Genomic DNA, 19,859 nt, shown 5'->3' with positions numbered 1-19,859 from the left:
TTGTTGCTCCCTTCTTTATCGTGATTGAAATTTTAATTGAGAAAACACATTCAAAATGGACATGGAAATGAACGCTGAGATGGAGCGGGTGAGATGGAATTCAAATTTATCACAATCACTTATAAGTTTTCCTAATACCCACAAATTGAACGAGCGCGTTTCCAATTAGAGATTCACTGCTTTTGGGCATTTCGAAGCGTGACTTTAAATCTCTAATCAAAAGTCCTTTATTTTGAGGAAGAAATGCCGCAGTGATCGACCGAAAAATTTTCAATTCTCACGAAACTATTTATTCAATAATCGAACCCTTTTCGTTGCGTTTTCATTTGGCCGTTTCGGTGTCAATTTTTATTGAAAAATATGAAAAATTTATAACGATGAGACAGCAATGCTTCACTCGTCGGAATCTTGAGATAAAAAAATTCCATCATTATGGAATTTCGAATATTTTCTCTTTACATTTCCCATTTCCAGTCTCTTTTCGTGTCGAGACGAGAAAAAGTAGTGATCGATTTTTCAAAAAATCAGCCATGTTCCAGGGCTACAAATGCGTTCAGCAAATTCGTTGAGTTTTCATTGAAATTCAATGAACCGCTTACTCGAATGTGGAAATAACTTTCGACGTTACAATGTTTTTTCACGAAAGTCGAGAATTGACACTGCACGAGATTCAAAAAATCAAATTTCTTTCGGTGTCAGTAGCGTTTTCAAGTTTTTCATGAATTGAAATATTTTTTCCTTTCATTCCAACTGTTTTCCGTGTTTCTATACATTTATCATACGTGACCAGACGTTTCTTCAAACGGTCCGTAAGAAATGAGAGTGTTGCCAAAAAAGTTTGATCTCCTTTACGAAGAAAGAGAGTGCGATTCGACGGCGGTGATTGCATCCGGGATGAAACAGCCGACGTTTGATATTGAATTTTCATTACGCGAACAGGAAAAAGAGCAGACGGAAACTCGATGAAAGTTTGGACTCAGCAGCCTCAGGAGTCTGGCTTGGCCCGAGTCTCCGTAAACGAATCTTTGGGATATGAAAAAAGGGCAAAATTACAGTGGTTATTCGAGCAGAAATCGTTCGATTGTTGGTACAAAAAAAATGAGTAAAGTTGGATCGTTGGTTCCGAGTCGTTTAGCGGTTGATTACAGATCCGAAAAACGACACCTCGAATGAAGAAACAGAGAAAAATGTCCCGAGAATAAGAGAAAGAGGGAAAAGAGATATCGCAGACAAATGAGACATGAAAATTTATCACTCTCAACGACCCGTTTGAGAAAGTCCAACAAGAAGTTCGAAAAAAGTAGAAAAATAGGGGGAAAAAACGAAATGAATGGGAAAAGAACAAGTGAGAAAGATCGTACTTCGTCGTTTGGAATTTTCACGAGATAAACCATTCTCAGCGTTCTCATCGTTATTTTCACTTTGCAGTTCTTTTCCACCGCATACTTCGTAACAATTCCGTTCTCGTTATCCCCGTTAACGGAACCGGAAATGGATATACGATTTTTTATTTTATTCAAGCCGAGCAAATATTCGTGAACAATGATGATAATTAGCCAGTGAAATTTCCAATATTCCCATCGCATTCTCCTGATGCATTATTTATTTCGAGGAAAATCAGTGTTGAATAAATAATTCACAAATTTATGAAAAACCCTGAATTCGGAGTTTTGACCATCGTAAAAATCGCAAACCTCGCCACTCTCAAGATTATTTTCGAAGCAAAGCAGATTAGTTTCGTCGCGTCGCAGCATCTCTGCAGCGTCACAGGGGCGCATATAAATTACACGAGAGCTTTTGATCCTCCATTAGCGATAAATAATACGCCGCGTGGTTCGTCCCAACGATACGAACAGTTGTATGTATGTAGCGTAAAGACTAAGAGCGTAGTCGGGGTAGAGATCGATGGGCAAATAAAAAAGGGTCGTCTGGAAAATTCCTGATTTTCTTGGAGAAAAATCGGGAGACGAAGAGCACTTTAGCATCGTTTTTTCCGACTTCTTTCCTTTTTCGACGGTGCTGGCTTGACGCGTGGGTCTGTCGACGAAGAGACTTCGTGAAATTCGATTGCTCCGGGATGAGACAAAAAACCCTCTTTCGGAGCTTTCAGTGACATTTTTATTGTTGTTCAAAAATAGAATCGAACGTTTCTGTGGCCCAAGATTTCTTACTCGGAAAATTCAATAATTTCGGTGTGAACCAGACCGAATTTCTTTTCACACGCACACACATACACACACACAAAATCAGGGCTTGACCGCGATGGTCGCTTCACAGCAATAAGTGAAATTCATGAAATTCGAAGCAGGACAATGAGAAATAAAAAAAATCGTCACTCCTTTGTCTCATTCGCGACCAAATGGCCGTGACGCTTGCCGAGGTAACCTACGTAATCTCGTGAGCTCGGCTGTCATTCCCATTCCCCAGGTCCATCGACATCTCACTGTGTAACCGCGACCTGTAATTAATCCACTGAAAATGTCGAATGCGGAGGATGGAAAGGAGGATAAAATTGGCGGGAGCAGGAGACGAACCGTCTTTAATCTGGATCCTGTTCTTGTAACAACGGCGTTTGAAAAACTATTTGCGATCCTAACCAAAACTGCTATTGACCTTCGCTCACATTCGTATTAGAGCTGAATGTGCTGGAGCGAATATGCTAAAATGATTTTTCCAGTGATGCGCAAACGATGCATCGGATGAAGAATTTTTTTGAGCGATTTCAAATAGTTTTTTTCATCTTATTTTTCGTCATCCGAACAGCCAATGATACGGAACAGTATTTGAGTGGCGGTGACTTAAAATTATTGCTGATTAAACTTTAAAGGAGCACTCTCCTTGATCTTAGACTCTCGAAAGCAGTGAGTTACGTTCGCGTCATTGAAACACCCGTATGTAAAAGACTAACAATAATAATTTATGTGCAGGATGAAGGGAGCGAAAGTCGCGAACCCTCGTCAGTTGGAAGCTCAGCCGGAAGTGTCTATTGCGCCCTGGAAAGAGATTACGCGAGAGTAAGTACATTGAACCCTCCTCAAAACGTGAAAGATGAATCCATCTATTCAATGAACATTTTTTATTCCAATAACGGATGGATCTATAAAAAGTAAGGGAGGAACATTTCGCCGCGTTGTATGAAAACACGAGGAGCCATTCGTCGCTCGCATAATAGCCCAACACTTGACGGCCATTCGATCGAGTTTTCGTCGGAAATTACTATCATTTCAATTAAGATTTATAACGATGAGATTTTCTATCAGAAACTCCCGATAAATGTTCAAGTTTTTATGACCGCTGCGAAGTTCTAAGCATATTTTATTTCCAATTTAACTTGAATAATTTTCATTTCATGCCAAATTACAAAGTGGGATTACGTTGTAGGAATATTTGCTTCCAGTATGAACGCGTATACGCTACGCTTTTTTTTTCGTTGCAGATAATAAATGAAATGAAGAATAACGAAGCACTGGCGAGTTACGAGACCGAGTACACGAGACTGTTCGAGTCTCTTTACGAGACTCGCAGAAACGAGGATACTCTGATGGAAAAGTGCGCGGATTTACAGGTATTTTCATTTATTAGACGTATAATCTTTTGATTGCGCATCAGTGAAGTAATGTTCTTGCGTTCGAGAGTGAGCACGATCAATAAAAGATCCATTCGACGGTATTAATGCCTTACATACACTTGCAGCGGACAAAAAAAACGTGATTTTCTTGATTTTTTTTCGACGAGAAAATTTATCGAATTTATCGAAAAACTGTGAACGACACTCATTAGTACATATGTTCGTGTACTTGTACAATTTTTTTCATCAAAAAATTTGTCAAAATGGCGCAACCCCAGCTGTCTTCCGCAGTAGCACCTTTTTTGAGCATCAGTTGCGGTGGACGTAACTAAAAAACTTTTAATCCCATCCATTCGAAATTTATACCACTTATTTATTATGATAATAGCTTGGGCCTGGACGGAGGATTTGTAAAAATATTGATTTAAAAAAAAATGGCGGCAGCTTTAACCAAAAATTCGATTTTTATGGTGCTAAATTTTCGGTTTTTTTGTTACAATTTTTTTTCCAACAAAATATGAAATCCTTCGTCCAGGCCCCAGCTATTATTGTAATAAACAAGCAGTATAAATTTCGTATGGATCGGATTAATGCTTTTTTAGTAATCATGTTCACCGCAAAGGTATTTTTTCAAAAAAGACGATTCTGAGATAATCGCGTTTAAGGATATTTGGTACAGGCTTACAATGTTGCCACGGTTGCCACGCTAAACCATGCTAAAAACATAAAAAATTTCAAAATGATCAGAATTTTATAAAATTTGGTGAACATATTCTTTAGTGCCAAATTTGACAATACAAATTTTTTAAGATTTTTCTCCTGTACAGTTATCGAGTAATTGATCACCAAAGTTTACGTGTATAAGCATAGCGTTTCCATATATATAGGTATACATTCCAGGCATAAGAAATCTGCTTTAATGCGTAATTACTCGATAACTAAGCAGAAGAAAATTTTGAAAAAGACTTTTGTATACCATACATCGTTAAAGATTGAAGCATTAGAGGGCCGCGCGCAGTACCGAGCGAATTTCGTGAGAATATTCTTCAGACATTGTACTTGAAAGAATATCGAGTATAAAAAAATGTTCGATTTTTCTGCCCAGCACAAGTGTATTAAGGCCTTAACAAACATGCATAATTAAAATTCTTCATTGCACGTGAAAAAATGGAAGATCGCTCCTTACAACATTTCGAAATTGAAAACGAGTTTCGAAAGGCCGTGTTTGAAAAATTTGTTTGACCTCTCAACAGGATCAAGTGATAGAAAAAACTCGGAGATGTTACGACCTCGAAAAAATAATAGAATCGCAAGAAGAATCGATGGATAAACTGAAGCAGGAAATAGCCGAAGCATCTCGATTAGCTGACGCAGCCCACACTCGTGAGCAGAATGCTCAAGAGGTCATAGAGAATTTACGGTTGACGATCACGAAACTCAATCACGAGCTCGATTTGAAGAACAAGCAGCTGGCAGTAGACGAGGAGTAAGTCCGGTAATTCAACTCCGATGTACTTTAATCGACGATGAAATGATGTTGCGATTGTGACAGAGACTGGGGCATGGACAAAAAAGGGTTAAATGACATTATTTTGCGCTGATATAAAAGCGGAGAATATAACAACGTTCTTTGGCTTATTATTGCGTACATAAGGCGGATTATCATTCGGCCAGAAAGCAAGCAGCGAGCTTGCGATATCGTCCCACGTTAAATTTTCTTTCGTTCCTCAACATCCGTGATCATCATTATAATAAAACTTTCGCGTCTCGGTTTCCCCTGGCACAATTGCAGTCGGTATTTCCCCGAGATTGTGGCATTCTATCGTGTTCGAGTGGTCGAATAACGAGATAAGCTCGCCCCGAGGATCATCTCTCTTTTATGATTGAAAGGGGACGCGTCTCAGCAACGCAATAAAATTTTCCAGTCGGGAAAAGCAACATGAAATCAGAATATCAGATTATCCTTAATCCGTGGAAAACTCTAGTTATTCAGCAGGTCTGATCATTGTAACGAACTTCGATGTTTATGGACTAGAAACTTTGTCGATGGAAAGAGTAGAATTATACTCGCCGAGGGAACGAATGAAACAAGAGACATTTTCTGGCGTAATGACTGTCAGCGACATTGCTAATAGGTTTTAAAAAAAAGAGCGTTTTCTTCGTGCGTTTTTTAAAGAAACTTATTCATTAGCAGACTCCGTTGTCACTGAATCGCCAATTACGTTCGTATTTTTTGCATTGTCAGATTTTTCAATACAACGGAATAAAATATCTCGGTTCACTGTCGAATTGTGAAATCCTCAATATTCATCAGTGGCAAAAATCTCGTTATAACGTTATGATCCAATTGGCTCGAAGCCTCAGGACGTTGCTGATGAAAACTCGATAATCTGTCCACTAACGATGATATTTAATTAGTTTTATGAAAGGACTCGGATCACTTGCAAATCCCTGATAACAGTGGAGCCCCGAAACAACGTCCGCAGCTTATAAATGTACGCAGCATTATTACGAAAATCTCGTTCCATTGTTCTAACTCGAACGGAAGCGAGGTTCAATTGATCGAGATTTTGGGCCGTTACGTCGCAACGTTTGCCAGTCCGTGATGGACGTATTTACCGCTTTTAGAATATCGTTAAGAACGATTAAAATTGAAGGGAATTTTGGAATATTTGAAATCTAAATCGCTCTTACAATGATGCTGCGTTTTAAACTTGCAGCACTACGGTGAACAAGCAAAAAGATGGATTGCTGAAGGAACGCGAACGCATGTTCAGCGAGCTCGAGACGCTCAAACAAAGGTTACGAAACATGACGAATTACACTGAAGAGTTGGAGAGAAAAACGAGCGAGTACGAACAACAAATGTCTGAAATGCGAGAAAATTTGGATATACAACGAAGCGAAATATCCAAGGATCAGAGGATACGAGAAAGACTGGAAAAAGAGATAAATCAGTTGGAGGAGAGCCTTAAGACGAAAGACAATCAGCTACAGGTTGAATAGTGTTTTCTGCTCTTTAGCCTCTGCCCGATGCTTCCATGAGAAGAAAAATTAATCCTTTCCCTTCGCTTTTTCACAGGGCACAGAAGCATCGAATAAATCGATATTAAACAACGTAACGAAACTCGAAAATGCTCTCAGGGAGCAAAAAACAGCGAACGAAAAACTTCAGAAAGAGGTCACCAAGTTGATGGTGAAACGAATGAATCTGCAGACTGAGTTGGACGCAGCTCACAAAAAAATGGAACAAACAGAGAGAAGCCAGAAAGACAATTATAAAGAATTCCTTTCACTGTCGAGCGAGGTAAAGAGGTAACGTTTTTATTTGTTTAAACATTAAAGTTGTTTCGCGAAGGAAAATCAATGATGATTATCGTCGAATGTCGAAAATTTCGTCGAAAACGATAAAATTTCAGAACTCGAGAAGAAAACGGGAGATTAAAGTCCGAAAGAGATGCGACGACGAAGAAAATCTTACGAAATGACAGCGTTAGACTGAAGCTCGAAACGGACGTGGAACAGGCTCGAGTGAGTCTGAGAAACGCCGAATTGGAAGTTAACAATTTACGACGTCAGGTCGACGACGAAAAAAAGGCTACGTCGGGAGTGATACGTGAAAAAGATGCTCTCGCCAAGACAATAACGGGATTGAAGGAAAAACTTCGGAGGGCACAACACAGCTTGACAGCCTTCGAAATTGGCAAACGAAAGACCGAAGCCGAACTCGAAGAGACAATGCAGGAAGCGAATGAATTGAGAAATAAGGTTGAAAGGATTGAGAAAGAACGGGACAGATTGAATCAGGAAGTAGCAGAATTAGCGCAGCAGGTCAGTCATTGCGCAAATCCTGAGGACTAAAGTTCGTAATTTGTTCATTTACAAAACAAATCCACTCCGCAAGAATAGACCAATTTTTGAAAAATAACCATTTTGAGAAACCATTTTTGTCAGTGATTCCAGTACTGAAAATACAAGCCTGCAAAATTAACTTTATACTAAAATTTTAATTTCAATTTTATTTTTATTGAAATTTCATTTTTATTCTACGTAGCGAACTTTTATTATGTTCAATTTTGATTTGAAAGACTCATTTTTTGTGAGAAAAAAAATATATTGATCAATCTCCACTGAAAAATCTCTCGCTTTTATTGCCTTCCACAAATTCTCCATGTTTGGGAATAGATAAGGGTGAACGATAAAGATACGAAAAAGGGGTCAAAGCACTCGAAAAAAGCTTTCCTCTACAGGGCTAGTAAAAGTTAGCAATAGAATGTGTCGAAGGAATACGAAAAATGCTGACTTCTTCGGGTTAGTGGACTGTTTTTGCTTTTATTTTATTTTTGTTTTTTAAATTGGGTATTTGTAGCTCAGCTATTTTCGAAGAACGTGAGTTTCGAATGTGATATTGTATCAGCACACAATCGACATTTCCTCGATAACCGATCGACGAGAGTGCTCTGCTGGAACCTTTTTTGCTACGTGACGAATTCTAATCCGTTGGCTTGTTTTCCTCTCAGTTCTTTCTTTTTCCCAAATCCCCAGGAACTTAGTTATTTCCATGGAGCATTTCATGCTTTGTATTTACGTTGCACGAACAGGTCGAAGATCACTTGGACGACATGAAGCTCAAACAAAGTGAAGTATCCGATTACAAGAAACGCATGGCCGAAGACGAAGCAAAGTTTCGACAGCAACAAAATCTCTTCGAAGCTGTCAGGGCTGAACGTAACACGTCTGGCAAAGCTCTCGTCGAAGCACGCAATGAAATTCAGGAGCTCAAAAGTAAACTCAAAATAATGAATCATCAGATTGAACAGCTGAAAGAAGACCTCAGCGTCAAAGACGCGGGCTTTGTTAAAGAGGAATTTCGTGAGTATTTTTTTTTTCTTTTTTAACCGAATGAAAATAGCATTTCAACAGATTTTCCAGATGACATTTTCTTAAGTACAAAAATAAGTACAATAAAGTAAAAAAACGAGAGTTTTATAGCAAAAACGACTGCAGCGTGCTCAAAGTAATTGATAAATTCATCGATTGTTCGGTTGGAACTCCATAATTAGTACGTAAAATACTTTGATGGCAAAATGCACTTGATTACTGAGCTTTCAACTGCAGCGTCGATGAAAAGTGATCGCATGTTTCTGGGAACATTAGTGTTTTTCATAAATAAAAAAAAAAAAGTTTAATAAGCTACTCGACGAATGGAAGTAACTTGATGTTTTTGTATAAGAGAGTTCGAAACGTCGATTTGTAACTTAGTGTTGGGAAAAGCTGAAAAAGACAAGGACAATCTACGAGCCGAAGTGCAATCTTCGCTAAAAACGATAAAGGATCTGAGGAGAGAGGTAGACGAGAGCAAGAAGACTGAAAAACGTTTGAGACAAGAGATCCACGTAGCTGACATGGAGGCTAGTCGTTTGAAAAAGGACATAGACACGGTGATGAACGAGCGTGACATTCTCGGTTCTCAGCTGGTGCGACGAAACGACGAGTTGAGTTTGCAATATGGTAAAATAAAAATTCTGAACGTTGCGTTGCAACGAGGAGAAGCTCAGTACGTTGAAAAACTCGGCGATACGAGACTGCTCAAACTCGAAGTTAAGAAACTTCGATCGGAGAAGGTGCTGCTGGAAAAGAGCATAGAAAATATGAGCGACTTGCGGCATGAAATATTTCATCTTGAACGCGAACTGACCAACGAGAGACTCAAAGTTATGGCGCTTCAGGAAGAAGTGCAGAACCCATTGAATGTCCACAGATGGCGAAAGCTCGAGGTAAAAATGTGGTGATTTCAAATGACGTTTTATTATTCGATGTCAAATTGGATTTTATGATCAGTCTATTTATATTCTTGATCAGTCATTCGATCTTCAATGTCAACTTGCCTGAGCTGCGGTCGCTACTCAAAATGTAAATTCGAAGCGCAAAACAGGAAACACACTACTTTATACACATACCGAAAACTTCAATAATTCATAGGGTGTTTAATATTTAGGGATCAGATCCAGATAGCTTTGAGCTGCTTAAGAAAATACAGATACTGCAAAAGCGTGTATTGAAGCTAAGCGCCGAGCTGATATCGAAGGAAAAGAAGATCAAAGAGTGCATGGAATTGTATACGAATTTGCGTCAGGAGATCTCGAAACGTCAGTCACCGGAAGCTGCGACTTGCTTGATGGAAACTCAAAAAGCGTTGCGCGAAAGGGGAGAAAAAATGAAGGTACGTTATGGAATCTGTAATAGTAAGAGAAAACGTTGAGATAAGATTCCATCAGTGATCCTAGCAGATGCGTCTTCATATGCGAAGACAGTAACCCGTTTTCTTTATCCATTTTCCGATACTGTTTGCTTCCCCACGAGGAAGGAGTGTCAAAGCCAAATGGATATTCATTTTATTTAGCCGTCGAGAATTTAAAGCAAAAATTTTTATCTGTAAATTTTATCATCACATTTCTTTACACTGAGAACAAATAATTATTGATTCAATAGCAATTGATGTTATTGGAAGAGTATTCTTCATTCAACTGCAATGTTTTCGGAGAGAATGAATCTGCAGTTTGATCCAAGACTATTATATTCGTTTAAGGTAGATCATGCCCGAAGAATCGTATTTTATGGGTGTCTAAATTGTGTCAATTTTTACTCCCTAATTAAAGATATAATCACTTTAAATTAATGTCAGAGTTTTATTAATCCGAAATTGTAAATTGTAATACAAAAGATTCAACCAATCTTTTGGCGAATGAAATTACAAGCCATTTATCAATAGGGGATCCATCGCTGACTGAACCCCAAATTTCATTCATCCCTGGCGAAAATACTATAGTTTTTTATGTAAAAAAACACAGAAGGAAATGGATTGAGAAAAAAGTATTAATAAAAAGACAGAAGGCTTTGGCAAGAATGGGTCAAGCCGACAAAAAACAAAATGCTGAAATAAGCTAATGCAAAGTTATACGAGATAATCGTCTCGAATTTTTTACCAAACCTTCATTATATACTTTATTGTCATCGTGTACTTTTTCATAAACTTCGTAAGAAACGTTCAATCGTTATATGAAAAAATGAACGATTTTTTACGCATAGTCTCTATAACCACGTGTATTTTTGTTCATATTTAAACACATCTATCTCAATAACCAATGAGACGAACCCTTTAAAATTTGATACGTGCGTCAGTCGACTGCCCATTTAAACTCTATGTTAATTTCAAGACTTTCTCAAGAAAATCGTTTAAATGAGAATGCCACATTTCGTTGTTCCAATGACTTTTTTTCCTCAGTGTACGATTAACTTTAATTTCATTATGATTGGAATAAAGCTGGTAACAGGAAAATCGAGTTAATTGAACTGGATCAAATCAACATTCGTAGAATTCGAGTTCATTTGCAACGCAGTAGAGATAAACAAAATTTGATCATCAACATTTCTGTCCGTAGCAGAACGAATGTGGAATCCTGAACACTGAAATATTCACGATTTCACAGGTTTCGTTCTCATACTTGATTTCATCAGGAATTTGAAATTTGCATCAACGAAAGAACTTTATTTCAAATCGTTTATCCCTGACAATGATAAAGATTAAAATCAAGAGAATGAAAAATTTGTTCAAGTGTTTTCGCGTCATTTTTCAATTGGATTTCGCTTACCATCCGATGAATTTGTTTCGATGCAGAGCCTCGTAGCTGAGCTGAACATGGTGGAGAGTCAATCGAACGAATACAAATTTGATCTCGAGAGAACGAGCCGTGAGTTGCGCGACGTCAAGTCAAAGTACTACGCACTGAAACGAAAGGAGCAGAAATCGAAGGACAACGAGAGGAGAAAAGTGCAGTCAGCTTCGGATCCGATGTTACCAGCGATTGAAGCAAATCAGAAAAAGTTTTACGGCGGTGGTTTCAGCTTAGGAGTGCTCAGGTCGCGCAACTGTTACAGCCTCGACTCGACACAAAAGTAAAAATAGAGAAAGGATGCTCATCAAAGGAGCTCTGTAAAGGCGCAGTTTTCATTCATTTTCCTATAGAAAATGTAATTTAAAAACGAGGATTAAAACGCTTTTAATACTTTCGAGAAGTACGAGCTCCAAGAAGTTTCATTAAAAATTAATTGACAGAAACCAAATGAAATTAAGTTTTTTTTTCATTTAAAGTAAACTCCGAGGAGAACAACCGGCGGAGATTGTAACGTACTGAAAGATGATGACGCCACGCGCAGTGATCTTCCAACATCGGGGGGTAAAAGTTTCAGACATGATATTATGTGGAGAAACAGGCGAAACTTACGAGAGTATTATCGTTTACTATGTTATTCATGGGGATACATATACGAAGGAAATTCAGGTAAAATTTTCACCCTCGTAGTACTCCCACAAGCCCCTGGAAAACGTGTTCCATCATTGTACAGCATGGTGCTCGAATTTTTGTGCAAATTACCATTATGGGCTTTTGTCGGCTTTTGTTATTATCGTCCCAGCGATAATTTTCTCTATTATCGTGATTCCACGTGCTCGGGGAGTGAAAAGAAGCCAAAATGGGCTTGGGACTTAAAAACGTGGGATGACGAGTGCTTCGCATTGAGAACGGAATTTATATTAGATTTTAAGGGAAATTTGTTGGATTTATACCGACGGAGAATCGTAAAAGTAGCTCGTATAAATTTTCGTCGATTTCGCGATAACCTTTGGGAGTACGCAAAGTGATACATTCCAGGATTTTCGATAGTCTGCCTCTTCTCTTTGGCAGCAGCAGCAGCAGCAGCATCTCGTACGATTCTTAATGCGGAGGAGGATTGATGAAAGCTTTTTTTACGGTTAAACCTGGTGCTCGTGTTCTCGCGATTCACCGTTTTTACAGCGTGTGGTTGATAAGAGATAAGTGTAAGTAGAATGAGAGATAAAAGTAAGTAGATTGACAGAGAATAGCTTTTTTCGATTTTCTTGTACACAAAGGCTCGAGAGAAACTCCCTTATGGGGAGAATCGAGTCGCGTTAAACTTGAAGTGACGAGCGTCCTTTGAATTTACGATTTTTCAGAAAGGCTATCGCGATAGAGTTTAAAGGCCTGGAACGTTGAGCGTTCTCCTGCGAGCGGACTCGAAATCGTGGAATCTTATCAATAGCTACATCTAATCTTTATCCTCGGCACTTTTATAATGGAATTTTGGAAATTTCACGGCCGGCTTGCTTCTCCGGCCGAATAAGGGAAAAGAGCATTTGTCATACGTACCAGACCGGAGTCGGGCTCCGTCGCGATATTTTTTTCCCCTTGGGAGTGCTCGCTTTGTATTTTCTTCGCAGTCGCATAAAACGCCTCGGGACCAATTACTTTTTTCAACCCGCAACGTTTTCGTGGCCCGATAAAAAAATGGGGTCATAAACCGAGCCCACTACGGAGCACCGACATTCTTGTGCAATTACTTTTATATTAGTTTTTTCTCGCGCCTCAACGACCTTCGTGTTCGTTAACCCTTCGCTATGCATGCAACTATTTCAGCGTCAATTTACCTGTTGGATATAGTTTACTGACTATTTAAACTTCAATGAAACACGAAAGTAGAATTTTTTCCATCTGCCACTATACGAAACGAGCTTTTCTGCGGGGATCCCACACTCGTTGTCTCCAATCCTAATCCAAGTATCGCCAAATGCGACTCAAATCACTGAAAAAATACTTCCACTCGTGAGTACACTGGCTCGGTCGGTGCTTTTAATCGAAAACGATTGTGCAGGCCACGGTTTTAATTAAAGAATTGTATTTTATGGGAGTCTGAATTGGATCGATTTTTACTTCCTAATTAAAGATATAATCACTTTAAATTAATGTCAGAATTATTCATTCGAAATGTAAATACATTTTTTCAACTTGGAACCAAAACTTGGACTAAACCCGAAATTTTATTCATCCCTGGCGAAAATACTACACTCTTTGTGTCAAAAATCGCATTAGGGAGCGCAAATGTCAAACACAATGGGATCAAGAAAAAAGTATTAATAAAAAGACAGAAGGCTGCTGTGACAGGAATGGACCGAGCCAAGAAGAAACAAAATGCCGAAATAAGCAGATGTGCTCATTACCAATTTCGTTCAATCTTTAAGGTAATATATCTTTATCACTAGTAAGACAATCGTCTCGAATTTTTTCCCAAACCTTCATTATATACTTTATTGTCATCGTGTACTTTTTCATAAACTTCGTAAGGAGCGTTCAATCGTTATATAATAAAATGAACGATTTTTTACACATAGTTTCTGTAACCATGTGTATTTTTGTTCATATTTAAATACGTTTATCTCAATAACCAATGAGACGAATCCTTTAAAATTTGATACGTGTGTCAGTCGACTGCCCATTTAAACTCTGTGTAAATTTCAAGACTTTCTTAAGAAAATCGTTTCGTGCATGAACTACCTAGTGGAGTGGATGGTCGAGTTTTCCAAATGCAAAAAAAATGAAGGCTTGACCTTCGATGAGTTTTCCACGAGGGTTTCGTCCCTTGTAAAAGAATCCTCGTGCACTTAAACGTAAATGAAACGTAAATGTGTCTGAATTTAGGGAAACCCCAGCTCCGCAACAAAATCGTTTTTCACCCCTTAATTACCGAGCCAGTTTAACTCAACGGTTCAACCATCCGACTCCACGATTAAACCGATACATAAATAATGCAGCGAGCACCCTAATTATTCGTGGCTGGTCATTGCCCCAGGCATACATTCAAATATGCATTCGCAGTTTACAAATTTCTCTATTGTCGGTCCTGCATAAACCGTGTACGCGATCACTGTCACACCGCGCTAGCCAACCTTCACAACAATTAAGGCCGCTAGATTAATTAACGGCGCGCGCTCCAACAACGTACATTGGATAAATGCGCCCTCGTGCACTTCGTTCGCGTTCATTCAACTGGCCTTGAGAAAAATGTTGCTCCACCAACACACGAATGCGATTTGAACTTTAGCGCACTGTAGCTTCCGCCGCTCTGTTCGCGTGGCTTGAAATTCCTTCAGCAACGTTGTTCTCTTTTATCTCGAAAAATAATCGTGCAGCCATTGTCAAAACTGCGTTTACATTCGTAATATCAATTCAGCAGTGTCGGAGCGTTTAAAAAAGTTTACAAAATTATGTACAATGCAAAATGTACGTAATTGACCAAACATTCACTTTGAGCCCCCTTCATAGTCGTATGACAACGCGAATGCCTCTTTTTCAAACTGAGAAGCCAAATACCTCGAGAAATGTATGAGACCAGCAGGTTAATCAATTAATATTGCGGGATGTTCGCTATTAATCATTTAACTGTTAAGTGATGCGGATATTAGTCATGCATCGTATCACGATCGTATGTTTTTTGTGGGATGTCAAGCGTCAGAATAGATGAATGAAGTCCGTACGATCTAAAGATAGAAGCGGATGTGTGTAAATACAGGCAGATTCGAACCCGTGTCGCAGCAGGATTTTGTGGGTATTTTTCGCGATTCTTTTGCGGGGAGGAAAAAAGCATAGACTTTTGAAATTTGAAGGGTGCGTTTATTGTCATTTCAACTCTATGATAGAATTTTTTGACTCTGATATCTCGGGTAGATTCGGTGTTGAACTACTTCACAGACCATGCTTCTGCGTGGTCTCCTCGATTATCCGGAGGATTGGTTTATCTGGGATCAATAAATGAAAGAGCGTTTCGATTGGTAAAGCAGTGGCTATCGCCTGAACTAGAATGGCACAGAAATATTGATAATTGAATAATTCCGCGCTTTGAAACATTTTTGAAAATTGGAATTTTGTGTTCTGAAGCTCGAAAATCCTTGAATTTTTAATATTTCTGTATGATTTTAGTTCAGACGATAGCTTTACAGTGAAATACCAGTAAATAAACCCTTAAAATTTCAAAAGTCTATGTTTTTTGCCACACGGGGTGACGCCCTTAAATTTGATAGAAATTTCCAAAGCCTTTTAGTGACTTTCAATGTTTCATGATGACTCGCGATCCGAGTTGAATGGGAAAAGCTCGTCTGTAAGGATGTTTCCTCGAGATCGGAATTGAGTTGTTACCGTTCCACGTAGAAATAATAAGGCAATTTTCAGAAGTTTCAACACTTTTTTTACGATTGGATCTTCGATGTTGCAACTGTACGTGTGGCTCGTCGAAGTTTCGTCATAATCTTGTCTCGGGTATTCAACATTTGCTCTATATTATCGCGTGACCCTTACGATATTTCTCTGTAATAAGAGCTTCCATCGTTGGAGCGAGGGTAGCTTCCGGGAGTCTCACTTCCGAAAACGCTTCCGGTCCATTCGCCAAGAGGGCGCCAGTCTTTCGAGAGACTTTCAACGAGTTCATGAAGCGAGGCTCGTTAAGAGCCAAGAAACGTTGCTACCTCGCCACGTATACACTGATTAAGTTTTGCGCTGAAGTTGAAGTACATTGCATCTCTTGCTTCTTATTTTCTTTTCATTTTTGCGCTTAACCTCTCGCCTTTTCCTAACTTATATCGAGGCGTTTTTTCTCCACTTTTTTCGTTCGTTCGACCAAGGTACTCTTCTCTGTAACTGGTATCGTCGTGGTACATCGCGACCGGAGACCTGCTGTGGGACTTCGTTATCCATTGTTGGAGCAAACACAATTGCGTTGCCGAACAACTTTTGCTGCGAGTCAACGAGTTAAGGCACTCTCTAACTTATCGGAACTTTACCATCACTGCAAAAAACTAGAGAAGAATCGTCAAATTGACTCAAACTCGATCACTCTTTTCTCAATTCTCGATTTTCCCTGCTCCTCACAAGCTTTTTTCTCGCAGTAAAAAAAATCTTGTCCCAACAGTTTCAAATACTTAACGACAAATTCCGAAACATCCTGCCCTAATTCACCACGTTTTCCAGATGAGTTTTTCCAGATCAATAATGCAGGAGCCCAACGACGCGCGGTTGTCATTGCTTTCATGACCTCGCAAGTCCATTTCCGTAAACATTTATACCGCAGCTTTGTCCAAATATGCTTCGGATCCATATGCATCGAGCCGTCGTAGCTAGTGAGCAGTGATTTTAGTACTTCTGATACCTGCTGAATCGAGAACAGCTACGACAATAGCCAGCCGAATGCTCGTACGAACACAGGGTTTTATCAGTTGTTCGGAGTAGCAGGTCGATGAAGAGACTCGTCAACGAGCGGAGCTTATCCCGAGTGCTGCGGGTGATCGATATCCGTAATCGTCACTGTGTGTGTGTGTAATCTCTGCCGATTATCTCCGTGGGAAAGCAGAATCTCTGGTCCTCGTGCGTCGGTTACAACATATCTAACGGAAAGTATGTTGCGTAATCTCGACGGCGTTAAATCGCAAGAGGCGAAGAGAAACCCTTCAAGATTCGAGTATCCCGGACGAACGAGTTTCTCAGTTTTTTCGAACGGTGTTGCTGGCCAACGATTTCGAACGACGTTGGAATGCGCGTTTCCCACGTGGAAGTTTTTGGTGCCTCAATAAGCTTTGTGGATGTTATCGCGGCAAAGTTACGGCGCGGGTAAGTTGAATCTCATAAATTCATCGTAGATAAGCGAGTGGCAAAATCCTGTTTCGTAAAATTTTCAAATGCCCCTCGTAAATTGGTCTTCCAACCGATGTAACGCAGCATCCTTTTTTGTTTCGTCTCCTTATTAGGGCGGATATGAAATAAAAGTACTGCTCGTTGCGGCAACTTTTTCTACTCTTTATTCTCATGCAATTCTTGGTTACTCGAGCATTTCCAACTTTTACCATAAGCTTGCACAACGAAGTTAATAATCCAGATATCATACAACTCCGGGGCACACTCGTAATGCTTTCTTGTTAGCTCCTCAAACCTCTGCTCTCTTCATCTCTATTGCTTCTCGGTGCACAGGGCTTTTTTCCACCTCGAGAGACGGATTTACCGAGCCTCGCGATCAGCAGTTTCATTATTTTTCTCCACTTTAATTAATCTCGCGGGCTCGCTGAATTACGATACTCGGGAGGAAATTATCGCAAAAATGATGAGATGCGGGAAGACTTCCTATTCTGAGGGAATTGAACGACGCGACGAGAAAGCTAAATGCGATATAATTATTTTACGTCGCTGTGTATCATCCGATATAACGAGCTTCGAATTTCGTACTACGATCTTCGACTACTTTAGACGGAGACGAGATACTCGATTCAAAGCACTGGAACTGTGATGTAAACCCTTCGCGTTCTCCTCATCGAACCGGAAGTTATCGATTGGTATTAAAAATTCACTCGAAAAATCGGACGATTCGACGAGGCATTGTCGGATCAATTGGATCAGTACAAAACCGGAGTTCTTGATTATCAATTAACTTTCCGTTTCGGTGCTTCAACACAGAAGCTGGAATCCGCATTCCTCGTGATTTCAATGAAATCGACTAGAAAAAATTGAAGTTTTGTAGCCTTGGTTCGGTATTCTGTGCATTGGATTCATTTGTTGAATATAAATCAGAGATTTTGGGCTCAGAAGACGGTCGGCTTTGCTCCACTGCTATTGTGCTCCCGCACAAAATTCTCATTGCGTCGAGATAAAACAATAAGCTCTGCATGAAATTCATAGCAGCTTGTCCCGAGGACCTAATGATAATTGGCTAATATTTTAGCTGCGATTTTCTTCGCAACCCTCTTCACGTCTGCTTCTTATCCACGCGCGGTCTCGAACCGAGCGTTTTATTTGTACCCGCTATTAGAAGATCCTAAAACTGATAAAGCGAATCTCGAGGGTTGTATAGAATTCGCCGATTAATTAGAGCTAATCCCACCCCAGTGGGAGCACCTTTGAGGAGGGCACGCCTGCGGAGGGACCTTAAGCTGATTATCATTGTCCCAAACTGAAGTTTAACTCGTTCATAAGGGGCGCGAGAATCATTCCAACGTTTTGGTGGTCTCGAGATTATCTGCGTTCGTTCCTGGGGCTATCAAAAGCTCGGAGTGGACAGGCGCGAATCAGACTCGGGTCGGTGTCCCGTTATCGTGAAATTATAGCGCGAGACTTCGTGTGGGAATCGGGGAACGAGAGGGCGAGAACGAGAGACAGCAAGAAAACGAGGCTTTAAGAAAAAAGCGATGTGCTCCAAGATTAGAGGGTGAAGAGGACAAACGTCAGGAAAAAATTGCACGAGACAGACGCTGTAGAAGGCTGATGACCAAGCGTGGGCGCTCCTGAGATAACGAGGATCAGCGCATTCTTCTGACCTCATCAACGATGACAGAATCAACACAGGAGTTCGACCACAACCCACCAAAGCTGTAGTTACGAGCTGCGTCATCCTCGTCGACTCTTCCGCTCTGGAGGTTCGACGAATTATGAATAACTCATCCATCACTTTTCGCCCACACAATTTGAGAACCGAATGCACCGATTCTCCGTTGGAGGTCGAGCCGCTTTGCTATTTTGACTCGTCACTCTACCGAAATAAACAAAGCTTTTATTCTCTGAGTCGGTTTTCGAGCTCACGATTTAATCGTCCATTCTCCCTTGTGGTTTCACTTCGCGCAATCATTTTCCACTTGCCTTCTAATTAGCTAAAGAATAACAGATTATTCGAGCCACTGCTTGCTCCAATTAATGCGAGTCTAACGTGAACGTTTCAATTTTTCTCTCCTCTCTGTACTCCGAAGCTCTCAAATTAGAGGCGACTCAGACGGTGGTTGCATATTCGGTCGTTCGCGGGTTGAATGTAGAGTCCCCGTGGGCGTAGAACGAGACGGAAACGGATAGGATAACCAAGGGAGAGACTGCACGAGAAAATCTTCGTGAATAACAAATTCGTATCATGTCTCACACGCTCGTTACAGCATGTGCACGTGTGCATATTTACAACTTTCCCAGAGAGAAGAGTTATCCTGGGAACAACGCACTTCTCTGATTGTCGTGCTCCGAAAACGACTCAACCAGAAAATAACTTTTGTAAAGGAACTTCTCCGGGAAACAACTCTGTGCCGAAGTGTTTGTATGAGCCTACGAACGCAGTCGAACGTCACGCCGGAATTTTTTGGAACTGTAACGAAATGAGAAAAATGACATAGATTTTTTAGTTTTTGCCCATATTTTTATCAAATGCGTCAACTTTGCCATTACTATTAAATCATTAAGGCAGTTTATGCACGAAACGATTTTCTTAAGAGAGTCTTGACATTTACACAGAATTTAAACGGGCAGTCGACTGACAGGCATTTGAAATTTTAAAATAATTTAAATTTTAAATTTATTGGTTGTTGAGATAAAGTATATGAAGAAAAATGCACAGGGTTATAGTGACTATGCGTAAAAAATCGTTT

The 19,859-nt window shown here is 39.9% G+C and overlaps 1 protein-coding gene across 1 annotated transcript; it reads left to right on the top strand.

Moving 5' to 3' along the window:
• The first annotated feature begins 7 nt into the window (after positions 1-7).
• LOC122409004 (cilia- and flagella-associated protein 58-like) lies at positions 8-11,820 on the top strand. Its single transcript, XM_043416175.1, has 12 exons — positions 8-88; positions 2,928-3,014; positions 3,437-3,565; positions 4,822-5,054; positions 6,289-6,565; positions 6,651-6,883; positions 6,988-7,399; positions 8,170-8,440; positions 8,831-9,345; positions 9,567-9,791; positions 11,247-11,599; positions 11,721-11,820. Exons 1-11 carry the CDS (start codon positions 56-58, stop codon positions 11,526-11,528), a joined length of 2,697 nt encoding a protein of 898 aa, XP_043272110.1. The 5' UTR covers positions 8-55; the 3' UTR covers positions 11,529-11,599; positions 11,721-11,820.
• Positions 11,821-19,859: the final 8,039 nt, after the last annotated feature.

The sequence above is a fragment of the Venturia canescens genome, chromosome 4 (genome assembly GCF_019457755.1).
Source record: "Venturia canescens isolate UGA chromosome 4, ASM1945775v1, whole genome shotgun sequence".
NCBI classification, from domain to species: Eukaryota; Metazoa; Arthropoda; class Insecta; order Hymenoptera; family Ichneumonidae; genus Venturia; species Venturia canescens.
The sequence above is the reverse complement of the archived record's forward strand: the minus strand, read 5'-3'. Positions and strand labels throughout refer to the sequence as shown.

Bases quoted from the DNA above. Each gene is read 5' to 3' on its own strand.
- LOC122409004 (XM_043416175.1), top strand. From the start codon at position 56: ATGGACATGGAAATGAACGCTGAGATGGAGCGG. The intron at 3,566-4,821 runs GTATTTTCATTT...ACCTCTCAACAG, and splicing joins AAAAGTGCGCGGATTTACAG to GATCAAGTGATAGAAAAAAC. The intron at 6,884-6,987 runs GTAACGTTTTTA...ATAAAATTTCAG, and splicing joins CTGTCGAGCGAGGTAAAGAG to AACTCGAGAAGAAAACGGGA.